A 21,623-nucleotide genomic window follows, 5' to 3' on the forward strand; every position below is an offset into this window, starting at 1 on the left:
ATAACCCAGTAACCCCACCCAACACTAAGGGCAATTTTGGACACTAAGGGCAATTTATCATGGCCAATCCACCTAACCTGCACATCTTTGGACTGTGGGAGGAAACCAGAGCACCTGGAGGATACCCACACACACGGAGAGGATGTGCAGACTTGGCACCGACAGTCACCCAAGCCGGAATCGAACCTGGGACCATGGAGCTGTGAAACAATTGTGCTATCCACAATGCTACCGTGCTGCCCTAATCTGCCTTTCACTCATCTTTCCATCCCTATATCTACAACAAAAAAATCAAAGGGGAACATACGAATTATGCATAGATAAAATGGAAAATTGAATTGTGAATGATTGGATTTGAAAACGCAAAAATGTTTTAATTTTGTCCCACATTTTATTTTAGTATTATTTTTTGAAAATGTTAAAGCTTGGGAAACTGCGGTCACCACTGCTCCGAGAATGGAGTGACCACCCGTTGAATGTAATCTCACATAGTTTGTGTGAAGGGATTTCACCCCGTGACTCACTTTTGATTCTAGAAGTGAGGTACACTCTGCGTAACAATCCCCAACAGATCCAAAAGCAAAGGATGGTGACAATCTGAGACCAAAAACTGAATATGCTGGAAATATTGTTGAAAGTCCTGGCAGTTCTGATGATTGGTCATCGGCCTGAAACATGAACTCATTTCTCCCTCCACAGATGCTATCTCACCTGCTGAGCATTTCCAGCGTTTTCTGTTTTTAATTTTTTTCTAACCAGATATACGTTGCGCGTGTGAGTGACTTATTTCACGCCTTGTAGTTGGTTTCAATTTTAGACTGGATACTTATCTCTCTTGTGTTTCCAATGGCGGAATTGTCCAAATATTTATCCTGGAACCCTGAAATCGATTTCACTTTTCTGTGGGAAAAAAATGTAACATGCATTCTTCGACATTAAACACAATGCCTTTTGGCAGCATCGCTCATTACCGTTGACTGCAGCTATCTGGACTGCGGAAATATAACCGCCACGTTATCGAGTCCGTATCATACAGTAATTCACAACAATAAAATAGTCCTGTCACGTGTAGGCTTCGTTGTATTTTCATCGATTCCTTCCAACTGCAATGTGACTTGAGGAATGTGGAATTAAACTACATTTAGCGAAGGGCGAGGGCGCAGTTTGAAGCCATTTGCGCAATGCTCCAGGAGTCCAGTCCAGATAAGGTAACACAAACCGAATGCAGTGAACGCAGGGGGAAAAGAAGCGCTACAAAATAACCGCTCACCTTCAGCTACACCAAAGTGACATGGCCATTTAAATTAAATATTTTACATAATTAAACAATAAAAACCCATATATATGTATTCATAAACGAACTGCTGAATAGAACTGGAATCCCATTTATGAATGGGAAACCTCAACCCAGGAGAGACCTTCAACAGAGAGGAAACGATTGGGACAAGTGTACTCCTTGTAACATGAAGAAAAGCAGAAATAATAGAACCCTCACCGACTGTAACAAATCTCACATGAACTAGGGAACTCCCGCTCAACCAAACTTGGCAGCCTTGAGCTGAGCCTTCCGCCTCCGGGCAAAATCCAGCCACGCGGTTGGCCAGGAGCGGGCCGGCGCACGCCGCTAATTGGACGGGCGGCGACGTCAATCAAACCAGTGCGCTTGGTTGAGCCATGGGCGTGGCTGCAACAATGTGGCGAGCGCGCATGTCCCGAGTTTCTCTGCAAAGGGATTTGGAGGCAACGAATCTTGTTTGCTTTTGAAAAGAGCTATATTGATTGTCCGGGATATTCGTGGTGCATGTTTTTGGTGTGCTGGCCGCGCGATCACTTTCCCCGTCGCCTTTGCAGGGCGGTTTGAGAAGGGGGATCCTTCTGGGAGTGGCTTTTTTTGTGTGTAAGCAGGTATTTTTTCGGGAAGCTTGTCCAGTTGTGTGTTTGTGTGGTACTTTCCCCCCACCCCTCCCCTCCTCTCCTCACTCCCTTTGTCCCCCCTTTTTTAACGCTTTGGTTCTATGGCGACGCCAATCGATACAATTTATGGACTTTCCGAAGATGAAGTGAGTACTATTGTCTTCTTTCTGATTGTATATCGTTTCTGATTTCAAATGAGCAATAAAGTACTGGAGAGTTTCCATAACCTGTGGTGCTAGTCAAATGTAGAAGAGCCGGTCCTGTTTGGCGCTGTGCTGTCAGCCATTCGGACACAAACGTATGTTTCTTCTGCATATTTATCCTGCTTTCCGAGCTTGAAACGCAAATAGTTCGCTGGCATTTAAAATCTACCTCCTTTCACACTTGAACTGGAAAACCGACAACAATTGATTGTTTATGGGGTACATGAGGAACTTATTTTTGTTCGAAAACTAGAGGGGAGGGGAGGGAGTGGGATTAATGAATTAATTGTGTAAGCACTTTCTGCCCATCTCAATGACATCTCTTCTGTGGTGGCTCTGAAAACAAATGAAAGTGATGGGAGTTGTTTCGTTACGGTACTCTTTTCGCCCCACCTCCATTCGGAAACGGGAATCGTGTGCATCAGCCAGGAAGATGTGTTTGTGTTAGCATTAAAGAAGGGATTGATCATAACCAAGACATTGGAGCAGGAGGAGGCCATGCTCAGCTATTCAATATGTTCCATGAGGGGCATTTTTCTCTTTTTGAGGACCGTGAGTCTCTGGAACTCTGTTCCTCATTTGGCAGTGGAAACCGAATTTTTGAATACTTTAAAGGCAGAGCAAGATAGACTTTTGATTAGCAAGGGGGTGAAAGGTTATCAGGGGTAGGCAGGAATGTGGGGTTGAAGTTCCAATCAGATCAGGCATGATCTCATTGAATAGCGGAGCAGGATCGAGGGGCTGAGTGGCCTACTTCGACCCCTAATTTGTACGTTCTTAACACCCCCTACTTTGTACGTTCATAACTCCACGTTCCTGCCAGTCTCGTTGATCCCCTTGTAAGTCAAAAATTTGTCTAACTCAGCCTTGCGTATATTCACTGACAGAAACATAGAAAATAGGAGCAGGAGTAGATGAATTGGCCCTTTCAGCCTGCTCCACCATTCAGTATGACGGCTGATCCTCTATCTCAATACCATATTCCCACACTCTCCCCATACCCTTAACACGTTTACGGTCTAGACACCTATCTATTTCCTTCTCCAATATATTCAGTGGCTTGGTCTCCACAGCGTTTTGTGGTAGAAAATTCCACAGGTTCACCACACCGAGTGAAGACGTTTCTTCTCATCTTAGGATTTGGCGAACGGCCGTTTAAGATCTGAGGTTGTGACCTATTGTTCTAGTCTTCACAACCAGAGGAAACAACGGGCAAGATTCTAAGATGGCGGGATGCTCCGTTTTGCTGGCAGCCTGGGGGTTTCCCAATGGCGTGGAGCTGCCCCACAATGGGAAACCCCATTGACCGGCCTAACGGGCATCCCGCCGGCCTGGTGAGGCAGAAATGTGGCGCGGCGGGGTGGAGAATCCAGCCCTGCATCCAGTCTGTCCAGCACTGTCAGAATTTTATAAGTTTCAATGAGGTCCCTCTCATTCTTCCAAATTCCATAGAATACAGGCCCAACCAACCCAATCTCTCCTCGTACGACAATCCTGCCATCTTAGGAATCAGTCTGGTGAACTTTCACTCTCCCTTGATAGCAAGTATATTCTTTCTTGGACAAGGAGACCAAATCTACTCCAGGTGTGGTCTCACCAAGGCCCTGTACATCTGCAGTAAGGCATTCTTGCTGCTATACTCGTCCTCTTCCAATTAAGACCAACATACCACTGGCCTTCCTAACTGTTTGTCGTACCTGCAGGCTTGCTTTCAGTGGTGTCTGAGGACACCTGGGTTGCTTTGTATGTCAACATTTCCCAATCTGTCATTTAAATAACACTCTGCCATTCTATATATTTCTGAGGTGGATAACTTCACATATATCCAGATTATACTAGATCTGCCATGTATTCGCCCACTCACTCAACTTGTCTCAATCACATTGAAGCCTCTTAACTTCCTCCTCACCAAATCATTGATGTATTGGTTTAGCACAGGGTTAAAGAGCTGGCTTTTAAAGAAGACGAAGGCAGGCCAACAGCATGGTTCAGTTCCCGTACCAGCCTCCCCAAACAGGCGCCGGAATGTGGCGACTAAGGGCTTTTCACGGTAACTTAATTTGAAGCCTACTTGTGACAATAAGCGATTTTCATTCATTTCATTTTAAGTACTGACCACGGCAAGATCCCACTAGTCACTGCCTGCCATTTATTCCCACTTTCTAGGGTAGTGAATTCCAAAGCTTAACCCTTTGTGGAAGTAGTGATGTATTGGTATTGCCACTGGACTAGTAATCCAGAGCCCGAAAGGTGATACTCTGGGAACCCGGGTTTGAATTCTACCACAGCAGGTGGTGAAATTTGAAAACAATAAAAACCTTGAATTAAAAGTCGAATGATGACCACACAACCATTGTCAATTTTTGTAAAGACTCACCTGGTTCATTAATGTCCTTTTCGGGAAGTAAATCAGCTGGCTTTATCTGGTCTGGCCGACACCTGACTCCAGATCCACAGCAATGTGGTTGACTCTTAAATGCCCTCTGGAATGGCCTCCATTCAAGGGCAATTTCGGATGGGCAATAAATGCTGGCCCAGTCAGTGACACCCACATCCCATGAATGAATTAAAAATATTCCTCTTAATCTCTGTCTTAAATTGGAGACTATATTTTTAAACTGTGCCCGTGTTCTGGTCTCCATGAGGGAAAGCACCTGCCCAATCAAGGGGTTGCGGAGTGGGCACAGATGACTGTTTTTCTCCAGTTCCATTTTGGACCTAGAATAAATTGATATATTTGTGTTGCTTCAACTAGGAGATTTTAGCAGGAAGTTCCTGGTAGTTAGAAAAAGGCCAGCACTGAATCTGGAGTTGCTTGTAGTTTCAGGGAGAAAAGTGGAAATTCCAGACTTTTTTCTTAATTGACTTCTGATATATTTCCAGGCATTACTGTTGAACCATCATGAAAGTACTATGAGCATAGTGTTCATAAGAATGATGTGCAGAATTTCAGATTAGTTGTACAGTCGTACAGCTTATAAGTAGTACACTAGATGCATGATTGAGCAGTTTATTTTTAAACTGTAAATGCTGATTTTGAGGCACTGACTCTTTTAGTGTTATTTTATGGGTACTAACATTTCTCAGACGGTTTGTTCAAATGACCATTACTTGTGAGCAGCGGTGCCGAGTCTTGACAAGATACACAGTCATGAGATGGCATCAAGGCTGCGTCAGAACTTGTTCTCAATATCAACAGCGTGCAATAATGCAGCCCTTGAAGGTACTAAAACATTTGTACGGTCCAAAAGTCTTGGCTGATGCTCCAGTGCAATTTTCAGGAAGTGCTGCGCTGTCAGGGGTGCTATCTTTTGGATGAGATGCTAAGCCAAGGTCCTGTCTCCACAGTTCCAAATAAGAGTCATATTGGACTCAAAATGTTAACACAGTTTACATTAGTTTCTGCCTCCACAGATGCTGCCACACTTACTGAGTTTTTCCATCATTTTCTGTTTTATCCCCTTCTGTCCCCTTGGGTGAATATAAAAGAACACATGACACTGAGCAGAGGTTTTGACCGGAGTGTTCTGGCCAATATATTTCCCTGAGTCAAGATCAGGGAAACCGATTTTCTGGTCATTATTGCATTGCAGTTTGTGAGAGATTTGCTGTGAGGAAAATGGTTGCCTGTTTCGTACATTACAACAGTGACCATGATTCAAAAGCACTTCATTGGCTGTGAAGCACATTTGAGATATCCTGAGATAGTGAAAGGTGTTACATAAATGCAAGTTTTTAAAATTTAAGCTTGCTCTGCAGTAAACTTGTAATATTGTTATAAATTATATGTTTTTAATTTGAAGATAAACCTTAATCTGTCAGTAGAACTCATGAACAATCTGTGAAGTGCAAGTTCCTCCCTGCAAAGAACAGAGCATTTCTTTGTGTACTGATAACATGAGATGAAGTTCTATCAACAGCAAACTAAACGGAATCGGTCTCATCACCTTGGCAACCATTTTCACCATTAGATACCCAGGCCTGGAGTAGTTGGTGTGTTGCAGTCTTGTAGTAAACATAGTATGTCTGCTTATTGTGTAAGTATATGACACAACAATTTGCACATGCACCATGTTTTGAAATGTACCAAGGTGTTGCGGGGGCAACTTGGGAATTAACTTTCAGTCGGAGTTGAGAAGGAGTGAAGTGGCCAAAGAGAAAGTGAATCAACAGGGAAGGAAAATGGAACAAAGGGCTAGCTGAACAGGATCTCTTTAATTTTGGCAATGTTAAACTTTAAAGTATGTCTCAACCAGGACAGAACGTTGCGCTGGCAGTTGAGCAATGTGATATCACAAGATCGTAAGATAATTATGGATGAGGAAGATCATTTGTTCTACATTAGATCATTCTTTCTAAAATGTTTTGTAGTTCTGTCTTTGCCAGACAATAAAAATGTTGTACTGGCATTCCTGCAAATCACGCCTTTAAGTGAAACGATTTAGAGTGAAACGTTAGTTTCTATAGGAGTCAATGTTAAAACTGCGGTTTGATTCTGTGGGCCCTTCTCAGAAAAAAGCAAATATTAAAAAAAAAAATACACACAACAATTCTGGGCCATCACAAATGAGGTCACACACAATCACCAAAAGGATTTTGTTTCCCTCCTGAAAAAAGCAAATATTAAAATATCATCCCCACCAAGTTGCAATAGTTTGCATCACTAAATTCCTACATTTGGAAAGGAGTAACTTTTATATTTTTAAGCTTATTTCACTTTTAAAGAAAAGTGTAACTTTCCACTTATAGTACCTCGAACTCGCCATCAGTCCTGCTTCCTGAAATCCCTGATTATGCAGATCCTCTCCCTCTCTGACACTGCGGATTGTGGCCTCTCTCCATTCTCTGACTTTGAGTTATGGCCTCCTGTCCCTCCCTGAACCATGTTTGTGCTGAGCCTTCCATTTCCTGACTTACTGCATCCCTCTCCTGGACTTAACCCTTCCAGAGCCGATCAAAATCACAATTCTGATTTTGTGGAAGCATGAGACTTCAGTAGGAGTGCTGAAGTGCTGAGCTGGGTCTGCTGCAACCCATGTTTTTTTAAAATGTCCTGCCCCTCGTTGCTTTTCTCCTGGGCCGTTGCCTACAACGAGGGTTCAGGAGAGGGTCCTGAAAATCTCAGGAGAGATTTTGTTGGATCTTGAATGGCAAGGCAAGTCCAAGAGAGGGAAACAATGAGAGGGTGAGTCGGGTTTGGTGAGCATGTAGGTTGGGAAGCAGAGGGAGGCTGCTGCAAAATGGTGCCAATTGGGCCACATGGGAAATGAGGCTAAAATAAATTTTGTGATATTCAATGAGATTACAGGCTCCATTGGCTTAGATTAAAGCAAACAACATTACACGGGGAAATGAGGATTTAATGTCATGTTTCTTAAGCACATTCAGGATTCTTGCTTCCTATTTCCACCTAGAAGCCTGTTGATCATATTGATTCATTTTCCTGATGTTGGCCCTAAAGCTGGGAGTGACTGCAGACTGTTTCCTATAAGGACTGTAATCTGTGGAGTGTGTGCTGTAATATATATTTATGCAGTATAAGGTTACTAGTTGAGTTAATACATTAATAAGGTTTATCTTCTCTGTATTTTCCTAGCAGGCAACTAATACTCTAATGCTTCATCGATGCTGTTTTTAGTTTGTTTGTTGGAGTAAAGTCTTAACTTGAACCCCCCCCCATGGGTTTCTGGCGACATGGGGTGGCTTCAATGGGAAATTCATTGACAAGTGGCAGGAGTAGAGAATCCTGCTGCCAGCGAATGGCACGTCGCCAAGAAACACAGCTGAGAGCTGGAGAATCCCACCCGTTGTTATGCAATTCGGTCACTGGAAATTCAAATATATTTTGAAAAGTTATTGGTCTCTACGAGGATCATAACATTTGTACGCAGCTTTAGCAGTTTGTTCCAGTTAATAATTTTAAACGGCGACCTTCTGTGTTTCTTTGGGAGCAGCAAACCTTGCATAACTCGCAATCGTTAGGTTTTGTATACCTTTCTAGTCTGACAATGCTGTTGTATGAGAAATTAAGGATGATATTTGTTGTTAATAGGGTAAAGCAATTCCTTAGTTTAGTTGGAGCTTTAAACTTGTGTTTAGGGGATGGCTAGCACTGGGAAGGCCACACTTGTTGCCTATGTCAAGTTGCTCTGAGAAGGTGGTGGGAGTCCCTGAACCACTGCTGTACTTGATATATTACTGCAGTAGGCAACACCAGAATATTGATCAAGTTATGAAAAAACAGCATTGCATGCCCAAAACAGGATGCAATTTGGAGGTGATGGTGCCCTAAAGATCGACTTGGGTTCATCCAAAAACTCTGTTCATTCACATCAAGTCCTGTTTGCCCAACACCCCTGCACTCTTTTATCTACATTAGCTCCTTTTCTACTAATGCCTTGTTCTTATCCTTGCTTTCAAATCTCTCCAAGGCCTACCTTTGCCTATGTCTGTAACCTCCTGCAGCCCTACAATGCTTCACATCCCAAAGTGATGCCCATCTTTCCCGAACTCCATGTTTGAATCACTCCAGTCTGATTTTTGCCACTAATAAAGTACTGAAATAGTCCTTGCCAAAGTCACGAATAACATCTTGCATGAAGGTGACAATTATTAACTACCCCTCCTTGCCGTTCTTAACCAGTCTGCAGTATTTTACATGGTTAATTACATTATCCTCTTACAGCCACTCTACAATCATCGAGCTGGGGGGGACGGGGGGACTGCTGTCGCCTGGTTCCAATGTTATCGATCCAGTTTTTGTCAACGACTCACCTGCAATGCCTTTTTCTACCCACTCCTATACCATTACCTCTGGTTTTCCGCTTGGCTCTCTCCTATTTCCCCATGATTTCTCCCTTCCTTTCCAAAGAAATCTGAGATTACTTTCAAATGAAACATTGGGGAAGCCAAATCGATCCACAGTTTTTTAACAGAAGGTGTTTTGTGAAACTCATTTCTGGGCTTGCCATTCGGTTTTACATGGAACATAGAACAGCACAGAACAGGGCCTTCGGCCCTCGATGTTGTGCCGAGCATTGTCCGAAACCAAGATCAAGCTATCCACTCCCTGTCATTCTAGTGTGCTCCATGTGCCTATCCAATAACCGCTTGAAAGTTCCTAAAGTGCCCGACTCCACTATCACAGCAGGCAGTCCATTCCACAGATGATTCAGAGAATTATTCAAAGCTGACAATGCAGCCACCTGGACAGCTTCAACGGTTCCATTACACCTGAATGTTCTGAAAACTTGCACCATTGTTATGCTGTATTTCTGGCAGACTATATGGTGCTGAACCCTGAGGAAATTAGAGTGTGAGTAACTTGTACCATTACTTGCACTGTAATTATTTAATTTGACTTTTTATACTGTTTCACGGAGACTCTGTGGAAAAAAGTTGCGCTAATTACTGTGAGTGTTGCCTCCTTCTCCCCCAATTTAAATGAGTGGTGAGATCCAGTTTGATGAATTGACACTAGTGTGACTGCTGCAGTCACTAAATCTTAATCAAAATGTACCGAGGGCTCTCGATGTTCAACTGCTCAGCAGGTTCCTTGAGGGCAGTACTTGTTCCAGAAATTTGTTGAAACCTTCAACCTCAATTAATTAATCAGATATGTGTTTTGACTATCAAACCTGATTTGCCCCTGACTGATATTTATTGAGCATGTCCGCGAATGATGGATTGCAACTGGCAATGAAAAATGGCAAGGGGACGCTCAAACTTATGCAAGCGAGTTATTTCTTAATAATGATTAACGTATTTGTGTTGGTTCAGGGAAAACTCATAAATCAAATTAAACCCGATCTGGATGTTTTGCTTGTGCTATATTGTGGCCCATTACCACATTATTGAATCTGAGCCATTGCTTCAAAACACATCCCTGTTAAATAATAGATTCCTTTTTCTGCCCTACTGTACTTAGGATTTGTTTTAGTGCTGTTCCATATTAATCCTTATGTTTACTCTGTGTTTGCTGATTATTGTTCCAGCAAACTATAATGCGTTTTTACAATTGGAGAATTGAATTTTAATTTGTTGGGCTCGCCCACAGTAATTGCTTTTGCAGCAAATTCCTGATGTTCATCTAAGTTTTTAAATAATTTAAAGTTACTGTTATGACTCTGGAATCAGCAGTTAATTATGATGTCTTAGAGATATCGAAACAATTCAAAAATGCAGTAGGCTGTGGTTGTTCATGTAGCACATTTGTTGAATGATGGTTGGCAGGTTGATTCACAGACCGATGTAAACTGATAAATAACATGGACCAATATGAAATCAACAAGAATGATTGATCAGTATACAAACTAATTAAACCCTGTTCACTGTCTCCTCACTCATTGTTGATCATATGAATTGTTTACTTACCTATGTTACAAGTACCATAATCAACAAACTACAGTATTGCATGTGCACAACACTGAATGGATCAGCGTGTGTCTACCCTATGCTACAAGCTGTGGTTAACCCATTTGACAGAATTTGTGGTTGTGACTGGGAATTCGGAAATTTTACAGAGCTCAAAAAAGTGGGGTGGGATACAGCGGGGGACCAGGCGCCGGGTTTAGAATTGACATGAAGCTGATAAGGAGTGGTAGGATTTATCAACTGATTAATCAAGAAACTATCAATTGAAACGTACTAAACATTTTTTTAAATTTAGAGTACCCAATAATTCTTTTTCCATTTTAGGGGCAATTTAGCGTGGCCAATCCACCTACCCTGCACATCTTTAGGTTTGTGGGGGTGAGACCCACGCAGACACTGGGAGAATGTACAAACTCCACACGGACAATCACCCAGGGTCAGGGTCGAACCCGGGTCCTCAGCGCCGTGGCGCAGCAGTGTTAACCACTGCGCCACCGTGCCACCGGACATGTACTAAACATTTAAAAAAAAATAAAAAAATTTAGAGTACCCAATTATTTATTTTTTTCAATTAAGTGACAATTTAGTGTGGCCAATCCACCCACCCTGCACATCTTTGGGTTGTGGGGGTGAAGCCCACACAGGCACGGGAAGAATGTGCAAACTCCACACGGACAGTGACCCAGGGCCGGGATTCGAACCCGGGTCCTCAGCGCCGTAGGCAGCAATGCTAACCACCGTGCCAGGTGCCGCCCTGACATGTACTAAACATGACAGAAAATGGTAGCAACTGCTACCTATGTGAGCTGATGGTTGCTAGTGTGATCCAAGAAAACCACATCTGCACTATATGATAGTTGTTCGAAGATCATCTGCTCAGAGACAATTGGGGCAGAGCTACAGTCACCGTGATGTATCCGAGAGGTGAAAGTTACCCTTCAGAAGAGAGTTTTGGGATTTGGGACATGGTCAGTGACAGAAGGCTGTGGCTGCAATAAGGCAGGTAACGGGATCCAGAAGGTAGAAGTGGAGGAGCATCAGCCCATGCAATTGTCCAACAAGTTTGAGGTTCCTGAAACTTGAATGGACGAGAGCGGGTACTGTTAATCTGGATGAACAAACTGACCATAGTAATGGGGCGGGGAATTAATAGCAATGCGGTGGTAGGGGATACTATATAATCAAGGGGATCAACACAGTTTTATGCAGCAGCGAGTGCAAACCCAGATGGCTGTGTTGCCTGCCCAGTTCTTCCGTTTGGGACTTCTGCTTGGGGCAGGAGAGGAACTGGTGGGAAGGGGGCGGATCCAGTTGTTGTGTTCTAATGACATAGATGGTACGTGGAAAGAGTATGAGCCGCTTGGGGCTAAATTTAAAAAGCAAGTTATTGTCGGTTAAATACAATTAGAGAGATGAATGCAAGGCTCAAAGACTGGTGTGGGAGATTTTAATCATGAGGAAAATGGGAATTGTCTCATTGGGATGGTCTTCACCTGAAACATGCTGGGTCTAGTATTCTGGTGATAACTATGGTAGTAGAGAGCACTTATCATAATAGAATTTACAGTGCATAAGGAGGCCATTCAGCCCATCAGGTCTGCACTGACCCTTGGAAAGAGCACCCTACTTAAGCCCATAACCCATTAACCCCACCTAACCATTTTGGACTGAGGGCAATTTAGCATGGCCAGTACACCTAACCTGCTCATCTTTGGATTGTGGGAGGAAACCGGAGCACCCGGGGGAAACCCACACAGACACGGGGAGAATGTGCAGACTCTGCACAGACAGTGACCCAAGCTGGGAATCGAACCTGGGACCCTGGAGCTGTGAAGCAACAGTGCTAACCACTGTGCTACCGTTCCGCCCGGCTTTAAATTAATTGTGGGAAGTGATTGTAGCATCAAGTGAGAGGAGATTTAGTAAATCAAAGGGAAACTATGAGGGAATAGAACAGAGTAGTGATTTGGGTACTGATGACCAGACTGGCAGAAAGGGACAAAGAGTACAAAGTTAAGAGTGCACCAACAGACAAGACCGGAGACTGCAAAAAAAGGCAGAGTTAAAGGCTCTATCTATGAACACACACAGCATTCATTAAAAATGGGTGAATTATTCGTACAGATAGAAATAAATATCTGATAGCCATCAGAGAGCTACGATTGCAAGATGACAAAAGCTGGGACCTGATAAAGTGTATTTGATATTTTGAAAAGATAGGAAAATGTGATGGGGCAGCTCTGCTAGTTAAGGATGCATTGTTACAATAATGAGAAATGACAGCTTGAAAAGAGCAAGATGTGGAGTCAGTTCGAGTGGAGATACGAAGAGGTCACTTGTGCAAGTAATTTATAGGCCCCCTACCAGTAGTCATATTGTGGGACAGAGTATACAGGAAGAAACAAATAGGGCCTGTAAGAAAGATACTCTGATAGTCATGGGTGGCTTAAATGTACATGTGGATTGGGAGAATCAGATTGACAAAGGTGGCCAGAGTTCATAGATCATAGAAAAGGTATTATCATAGAATTTACAGTGCAGAAGGAGGCCATTCGGCCCATCAAGTCTGCACCGGCTCTTGGAAAGAGCACCCTACCCAAGGTCAACACCTCCACCCTATCCCCATAACCCAGTAACCCCACCCAACACTAAGGGCAATTTTGGACACTAAGGGCAATTTATCATGGCCAATCCACCTAACCTAACATCTTTGGACTGTGGGAGGAAACCGGAGCACCCGGAGGAAACCCACACACACACGGGGAGGATGTGCAGACTCCGCACAGACAGTGACCCAAGCCGGAATCGAACCTGGGACCCTGGAGCTGTGAAGCAATTGTGCTATCCACAATGCTACCGTGCTGCCCTACGTAATATTTTCTGGACCCAACCAAAGACTAGGCTATTCTTGACCTGGTAATGTGCAATGAGTAAGGTTAAACAATAATCTAATGCCAGCAGGATAGGTAGGAAGGTAAGTTGTCAAGAGGAAGTAGAGAGTTTGCAAAGGGACATAGATAGGTTAAGTGAGTGGACAAAAATTGGCAGATGGAGTATTTTATGGAAAAATGTGAACCTGCCCACTTTAGCAGGCAGAACAGAAAAGCAGCGTGTTATTTCATTGCGAGATTGCAGAAATCAAAGGGGTTTGGGAATCCTGGTACACAGATTACAAAACGTTAGTTTACCGGGACAGAACATAATTAGGAAGACAGATACAATGTTGGTGTTAATTGCAAGGGGAACGGAATATAAAAATATGGAAGTTTTACTCCAGCTGTGCGACCACATCTGGAATACTGTGTGCCGTTTTGCTCTTGTTATTTGAGAAAAAGATATAATTGCACTATAAGCAGTCCAGAGAAGATTTAGTTGACCCATTCCTGGGATGAAGGGTTTATCTTGCGAAGAAAGATTGAACAGGTTGGACCTTCATTTGTTGGTGTCTAGAAGAATGATAAGTGATCTTACTGGAATATTTAAGTTCCTGAGGGAACACCGTTTAAGAATGAAATAGAGAAGAGAACAATCTTTTGCTGAGAGAGTTATTCACCTGTGGAATTCTCTTCCCAGCGAAAACAGTGGAGGCTGGAACATTGAATTCATTCGAGGCTGAGTTTGATAGATTTTTGATAGATGAGGGAGTCAACGATTATGAGGGACAAACACCCAAGTGGGGTTGAGACCACAACCAGATCAGTCATGATCATCTTGAATGACGAAGCAGGTTCAAAGGGCCAAATGGCCTGGTTTTATGTCTAAGCAGAAAAATCTTTGCTTCTCGATAATGTTTTAAAAAAAAAAACGAAGTACTAGATTTAATGTTTCTTTTGCATTTGAGAATGTACGAATGTCTTACGAAATTCTCTAGGGTTTGTCCTGTATTGCAAGGCATGGATGACCAGATCAATGTCGATCTGATCTACAGTTTGAAATATGAAACAATTCCATCGTACAGGGGCTGGTTTTGCACAGGGCTAAATCGCTGGCTTTTAAAGCAGACCCAGGCAGGCCGGCAGCACAGTTCAATTCCCGTACCAGCCTCCCCGAACAGGTGCCGGAATGTGGCGACTCGGGGCTTTTCACAGTAACTTCATTTGAAGCCTACTTGTGACAATAAGCGATTTTCATTTCATTTTCATACAGCTTTAAGTCTCAGTACAGGTTAACAAAATAATTAGTAAGGTGCTTCTCTCAAGACACTTGAGCAATCTCTAGAATTCCTTCCTTTAAACCTTGCGCCACTCTGCTTTTCTCTCTCCTCCTTTAAGAAGCTCTTCAAAACATATCTCTAACCAAGATTTTGGTTCCCTGACCTAATACCTCCTTATATTATTCAATATCGAGTGACTTGTGAAGTGTTTTTGGATGTTTTATTATGTTAAAGGTGCTGTATAATTATAAGCTCTGGGAGTGAGTGAACAGCAGTTCTAGATTTACAATGGAAAGATTAAAATGTGTATTTTTTAAAAGAACGATCATCTACTTTAAACGTAGACATCCAAACGTGTTTCCCATAGGGTTCTTTCAGTGTGTGACGTTCTATTTGAAAATGGTGAAGTACCAAATCGTAATGCTGTTCAACAAATACAGACTAGTGAGAAAATATGTGTGAATTGAACTGTGCTTAAATGCAATGGTTTCTACAAAACTCGTGCAGTGCTTTGTAATGAATTAATCGCAGCCTCATGAAACCAGCAGTGCTTTATATTTGGTAGGAGTTGACTAATCCATTGTGGGTTCTGGTAGTCATCATATCAGGTAGTTATATAAATTTACTTTGCAGCTTCAGGATCAGGACTCTATTGTCATGAAGATTATTGGGGTTATATTCATAAGGAGCTGTCTGAGATCAATGTTTAAAGGAAATGGGTCTGGAAATTAACTATTGCTGTGTAACTGTGAGCGGTAGTCAATTTCAGTGGTATATTTGGAAAAGCTGTATTAAGTATTGTGTAAGTTTTATATTTAGAAAATTATGCTTTTTAAATTATTTATTGGGATGGGGTGATGCTGGCAAGCTGCTATTTATTGCCCATTCCTAGTTGGCCTTAAGAACGTCGTGCCTTCCTAAACTTATGCAACTCTTGTGGTGAAGCTACTCCTCATCACACAGCTAGGAGTTCCAGGATTTTGACCCAGAGGCAATGAGGGAACAGTAGATGACCTGTATCAACACCTAAGATGATTTAAAACCTGGACTTGGTGGTGTTTCCCTTGCATCTGTTACCCTTGTCCTTTTAGGTAGCAGAAGACATAGATTTGCGAGATTTTGTTACAGACGTCTCGGTGACTTGCCACGGTGCATCGGGCAGACAATAGACATTTTGGCTAGTGGTATGCTTTAGGTGGAGGTGATTAGCTTTGTGGTGCCAATCAAACAGATTGCTCTTTCCTGGATTGCATTAAGCAATTGACTATTGTCACAGTTACATCTAACCAGGAGGGTTTTCCAACACTCCTGACTTGTGCCTTGTAGGTGGCGGAGAGACTTTGGGCAGCCAGGAGATAGACGACACAGCCTCTGACTTGCTCCAGTAACCACAGCATATAATTCCATAGATCCCTACAGTGCAGGGGGAGGACATTCGGCCCATTGAGTCTTCACCCACCCTTTGAAAGTGCACCCACCTGGGGCTCTGCCCATCCTCGTAACACCGACTAACCTTCACATCTTTGAACTGTGAGAGGAAACTGGGGCAGGAGGAGAAAATCCACATAAACCCAAGGGGGACGTGCAAACTCATACAGACTGACACCCAAGGCTGGAATCAAACCTGGAATCAGGTCCCTGGCTCTGTGAAGCAGCAGTGCCACTGTGCCACAGTCCAAATCAGTTTCTGGTCAGTATTGGCCCCCAGGATGTTCATGGTTGGGGATTCAACAACATTAATAGTGGGGTTATCTGCATAGAAGCAGGAGTTGCTTCATTATCCGAGAAATTGTGAATGGAGCTGAACATTATAAATAGTCCTACTCCTGACCTCGTGATGGAGGGAAAGTCATTAAGGAAGTAGTTGAAAATATACCAGTGTTTTATCTGTAGGAGAACAACTTAGCTAGTTCTGGAGCACAGGCCTTTGGCACTTGCTTTGATGTTATTGAGGCCCATTACCTTGGAAAGAATGGGCTTCTGCGGAGTCCAGTAATCTTTGAACTTTTAAGTCTGAATATTTCAACCCATGATTTGTCAAGTCCTTGATGCTTGACACTTGTTGAATAACTGAGATTCTGAAAGTCCTATCTGAGCATTTAAGTATCAAATCCTAGCATTCTTAAACTGGCTAGAAGGAGACGCACCCCAAGGTAGTTTTTTAAGTCAACCTTATGAAAGAAAAAAAACACAGACATTTTATTTGGATAAATATTTAAGAGAACAGTAATACAGATTTGACATTGTGGTGAGTGCTAAGTTCTGATTTAGTCTGTCCTATCTTAAAATTGAATGGTAAAAGCTTTTTGGCAACGCTGTTCAATTCCTGTTCCTGACTGAAATTCCTGTACTGCTGCACACTTAATTGCCCTGTTATTGCCCTGTGCAGTCAACATTGTCTACATGGATTTTAGCAAGGCCGTTGACAAGGTACCGCATGGTAGGTTGTTACAAAAGGTTAATTCTCACGGAATCCAGGGCGATGTAGCCAATTGGATACAAAATTGGCTTGACGACCGAAGCCAAAGGGTGGTTGTGGAGGATTGTTTTTCAAACTGGAGGCCTGTGACCAGCGGTGTGCCTCAGGGATCGGTGCTGGATCCACTGTTGTTTGTTATGTATATTAATGATTTTGATAAGTATGAAGGAGGCATGACTAGTAAATTTGCAGATGACACCAAGACTGGTGGCAGAGTGGATAGTGAAAAAGGTTATATAAGATTGCAACAGGATCTTGACCAATTGGGCCAGAAAGAGATCCAGGGGTACAGGTTCACAGCTCCTTGAAGATGGAGTCACAGGTGGACAGGGTGGTGAAGAAGGCATTCAGCATGCTAGGTTTTATTGGTCAGAATATTGAATACAGGAGTTTGGATGTCTTGTTGAAGTTGTACAAGACATTGGTAAGACCACACATGGAATACTGTGTTCAGTTCTGGTCACCCTATTATCGGAAGGATATTGTTAAACTAGAAAGAGTGCAGAAGAGATTTACGAGGATGCTACCAGGACTTGATGGTCTGAGTTATAAGGAGAGGCTGGATAGGCTGGGACTTTTTTCCCTGGAGCGTAGAAGGCTTAGGGGTGATATTATAGAGGTCTAGAAAATAATGAGGAGCATAGATAAGGTAGATAATCAACATCTTTTCCCAAAGGTAGAGATGTCTAGAACTAGAGGGCATAGGTTCAAGGGGAGAGATACAAAAGAGACCAGAGGGGAATCTTTTTCACACAGAGGGTGGTGAGCACCTGGAACGGGCTGCCAGAGGCAGTGGTAGAGGTGGGTCCAATTGTTTCCTTTAAAAAAACAGTTAAACAGTTACATGGGCAGTGTGGGTTTAGAGGGGTTATGGGCCAAATGTGGGCAAGTGGGACTAGCTTAGTGATAGAAACTGGGTGGCATGGACAAGCTGGGCCGAAGGGCCTGTTTCCATGCTGCAAACATATATGACTCTATGACTTTATCTGCATTTGACCATAAATATCACATTACTGGATTTTATGTAAATGAAGCTCTTTGTAATTGTATAGTGAAGTTCATGTTGATCTGATGGGAAGTTAATTGCTGCCTGAACAAATCCACCACCTAAATTTCTACTTTGTACTCCCTGACCTACATTAACTCTTGGTTCTCCTGGTCAAGCCATATCTTAATTTTAAAATTCTCATTCTTGATTTGATATCCCTCCAAGGCTGAGCCCTTCTTCAGTTGTATAATTTTCTCCAACTCCACAACCACCCGAGAAATCTAATTCTGACCTCGTGAGCATCCTTGATTTTTTTTTAATAAATGGTTTTTCATTGGGTTTTTGAACACGGTACAATTACCGTTAATATATATATACACACATATAGAGAAGAGAAGGGCACACCCAAACATACCAAAGAGAAGAAAATAGCACATAGTAAAAAAAAAACAGTAAAAAATGAAATAGAATAACTGGTAGAGTATTGTGCACCAGCTCGACAGCGGCAGCTCTGTACACCTGGCAAAATTCTTTACAACACGGAAGTAGGTGACTATTTGCGGTGGGGGGGTGGGGGGGGGGGGGGGGGGGGGGGGGGTTGCGCGCGTGATACTTGGCTGTTTTTCGTTTTGTCGCCTGCTTCTCCTGGACGGATCTCGCTGCCGTCTCGCGCTCACCTCCGCTTCTGCTGCTCCTCCCATCCTCCGTCTTTATTTTCCTTGTGGTTCGCCTTTCTTTCCTCCGGTTTAGCTGTCCCCCCCCTCCCTGTCTATCTCTCCCTTTCATGCCTTGGCTACTTTCCTCTGATTCTTAACTACTTTCACCTGATTCTTGGCTACCTGGCTATTCTTCCTCTTGTTCGTTGGCCACAAACAGGTGTCGGAACAGTCGCGTGAATGGCTCTCGCGTTCTGTGGAAGTCGTCGTCTTGCCCTCGGATGGCGAATTTGATTTTCTCCATTTGGAGAGATTCCGAGAGGTCGGACAGCCAGTCTGCAGCTCTGGGTGGTGCTGCTGACCTCCAGCCAAACAGGATTCTACGGCGGGTGATCAGGGAGGCAAAAGCAAGGGCGTCCGCCCTCCTCCCCAGGAATAGATCTGGCTGGTCCGAGACCCCGAAGACTGCCACTTTTGGGCATGGCTCCACCCTCACCCCTATCTCTTCGCGCTTTGAAAGCGATGATTTCCCCTCTTAGTACGGCGTTTAGTGCTTCCCAGAACGTGGAGGGTGAGACCTCCCCGTTTTGGTTGCTCTCCGTGCACTCTGCTATGGCCTGCGCTATCCTTTCTTTGAAGGCCTTGTCAGCTAGTAAGGAACCGTCCAACCTCCATGTGGGGCATTTGGCCCTGCCCGTCTCTAGCCGCACGTCCATGTAGTGTGGAGTATGGTCTGATATCACAATTGCGGAGTATTCCACTTTGTCTATCCCTGGAAGCACCGTTTTCCCCACCACAAAGAAGTCAATTCTGGTGTACACGTTGTGTACTGGGGAGAAGAAGGAGAATTCCTTCTCCCCCGGGTGGGCGAACCTCCAGGGGTCCACCACTCCCATCTGCTCCATAAAGTGACTGAGTTCCCTTGCCATGCTTGAGGTTTTCCCCGTTTTGGGGTTTGATCTGTCTGTCTTTGGATCCTGTACACAGTTGAAGTCCCCCCCCCTCCCATGATTAGTCGATGCGTCGCTATGTCTGGGATTTCTGCCATGGTCTTCTTGATGAAGCTCTTGTCATCCCAGTTGGGTGCGTACACGTTGACTAGTACCACCGGTGCCCCATCCAGGGCCCCACTGACCATGACGTACTGTCCCCCCGGGTCTGTAACCGTCTTTGTCACCCTAAACATCGTCCCCTTGCCGATCAATATCGGCACCCCCCCCCCCCCCCGGCCCTTGTCCCATAGCAGGAATGATAGGTTTGTCCAACCCAGCCCTTTCTTACCCGCAGTCGGTCCTGCTTTCTCGGGTGTGTCTCTTGGAGGAAGACTGTCGGCCCACATATTTCTTAAGTGGGTGAGGATTCTGGATCTCTTCACTGGACCGTTGAATCCTCTTACGTTCCAGGTGACTATCCTGGTGGGGGGCTTCTGCCCCCTCGCTCCTGTGGGATTAACCATACTTATGTGGTGGACGCGCCCCTGTCTGCCGGGGTTTCTCTTTGTTAGGGGGCCGTCCAGGATGGCCGCTGTCGCTGCTCTCTCCATGTGGTTGGGTCCCTGCGCTCCGGGGTTTCCCTTTGTCCCGGGGACACCCGCCATGGCCGCCCACTGTGCGTCTGCCACGCGGGTAGTCCCCTGCACTCTGGGGTCTAGCATCCTTGATTTTAATTGCTTCAGCATTCATGATTGTGCATTGTGTTGCTGAGGCCACTAGCTCTGGCTTTGCATCCGTTTCTATCTTCCTTTCCCCCTTTTAAGGTACTCCTTAAAACTTACCTTTATCATCAAGCTATTGGTCATCTGGCCTAATATTTCTGTACAATAATAATCTTTATTGTCACAAGTAGGCTTACACACGGCAATGAAGTTACCGTGAAAACCCCTAGTCGCCACATTCCGGCGCCTGTTCAGATACACTGAGGGAGAATTCAGAATGTCCAAGACACCTAGCAAGCACGTTTTTCAGGACTTGTGGGAAGAAACTGGAGCACCCGGAGGAAACCCACGCAGACACGAGGAGAATGTGTGGGCTCTGCACAGACAGTGACCCAAACCGGGAATCGAACCTGGGACCATGGTGCTGTGAAGCAGCAGTGGTCTTATTTCATAGCGCCCTGTGAAACATATTGCGTCACTGAACATCTGCTGCCCAACCTTCTCCAACTACTACTGCAAGTCTTCCTGCAAGATCTAACTTCATAATTGTATATTAGAAAACAGACATTGTGCATGGGCAGGCAGTGTTTGGAATTGAATTAATCATACAGAGGCTATATGATTGGAAATGTTTTTAATTGCTATTTAGTTGGTCTTGATTTATGCGTGTTTTATATGAAGACAACATGATCAAATAGAGCTCCAGATGGTGGATTGCTTTCTTGGTGCACATGGCCTGTGTAATAAAGAATTTAGTAAGTGATTCTTCCATTGCCTAACTAACACTTTCCTATTCCACCATCTTCAGTTTCAAGTCAAATGAAACCACTTAGGATCTAACTGTTGCCTTTCTTACACTTGCTTTGAGAAAGCTAATTTTCTTTTGTTGATTTTTTGGCGTTGAGTCAGTTATACTGAGTGCACAGTCAGGATTCTCCTGCTGGAGCTAACAAAATCAGTGTACGCTTGTATGTTTGTACACTTTGCTTTTCTCCTCCCAGTATTTTTTGTTTGAAATTGCTCACCACGCTGTACAGCATCCAGATCAAGGGAGATCTATCTTCGAGGATTTAACCTACTCAGGGCATGGACTGACCGGAATGGACTAGCTTGTGGAGCATGCATGGTGATACTGCTGGGCATTAATACTGTCATTGTGCACTGAAGACTTGTTAAGTTTCCCGTTGCATATTTAGCTATGAC

The 21,623-nt window shown here is 43.8% G+C and overlaps 1 protein-coding gene across 9 annotated transcripts in view; it reads left to right on the top strand.

The window, feature by feature from the left end:
* Positions 1-1,701: 1,701 nt before the first annotated feature.
* nedd4l (NEDD4 like E3 ubiquitin protein ligase) overlaps positions 1,702-21,623 on the top strand; it is a 542,434-nt gene continuing 522,512 nt past the window's right edge. For 7 of the 9 annotated variants that reach the window (XM_038790576.1, XM_038790577.1, XM_038790585.1 and 4 more), the window contains exon 1: positions 1,703-2,060. In XM_038790576.1, coding sequence (XP_038646504.1) covers positions 2,016-2,060 — 45 coding nt within the window. In that variant the 5' untranslated portion in view covers positions 1,703-2,015. Of the gene's footprint in view, positions 2,061-21,623 lie in introns of all 9 variants that reach the window. The other 2 variants (XM_038790578.1, XM_038790580.1) reach the window with 1 other exon arrangement.

The sequence above is a fragment of the Scyliorhinus canicula genome, chromosome 3, assembly GCF_902713615.1.
Source record: "Scyliorhinus canicula chromosome 3, sScyCan1.1, whole genome shotgun sequence".
Classification (NCBI taxonomy): domain Eukaryota; kingdom Metazoa; phylum Chordata; class Chondrichthyes; order Carcharhiniformes; family Scyliorhinidae; genus Scyliorhinus; species Scyliorhinus canicula.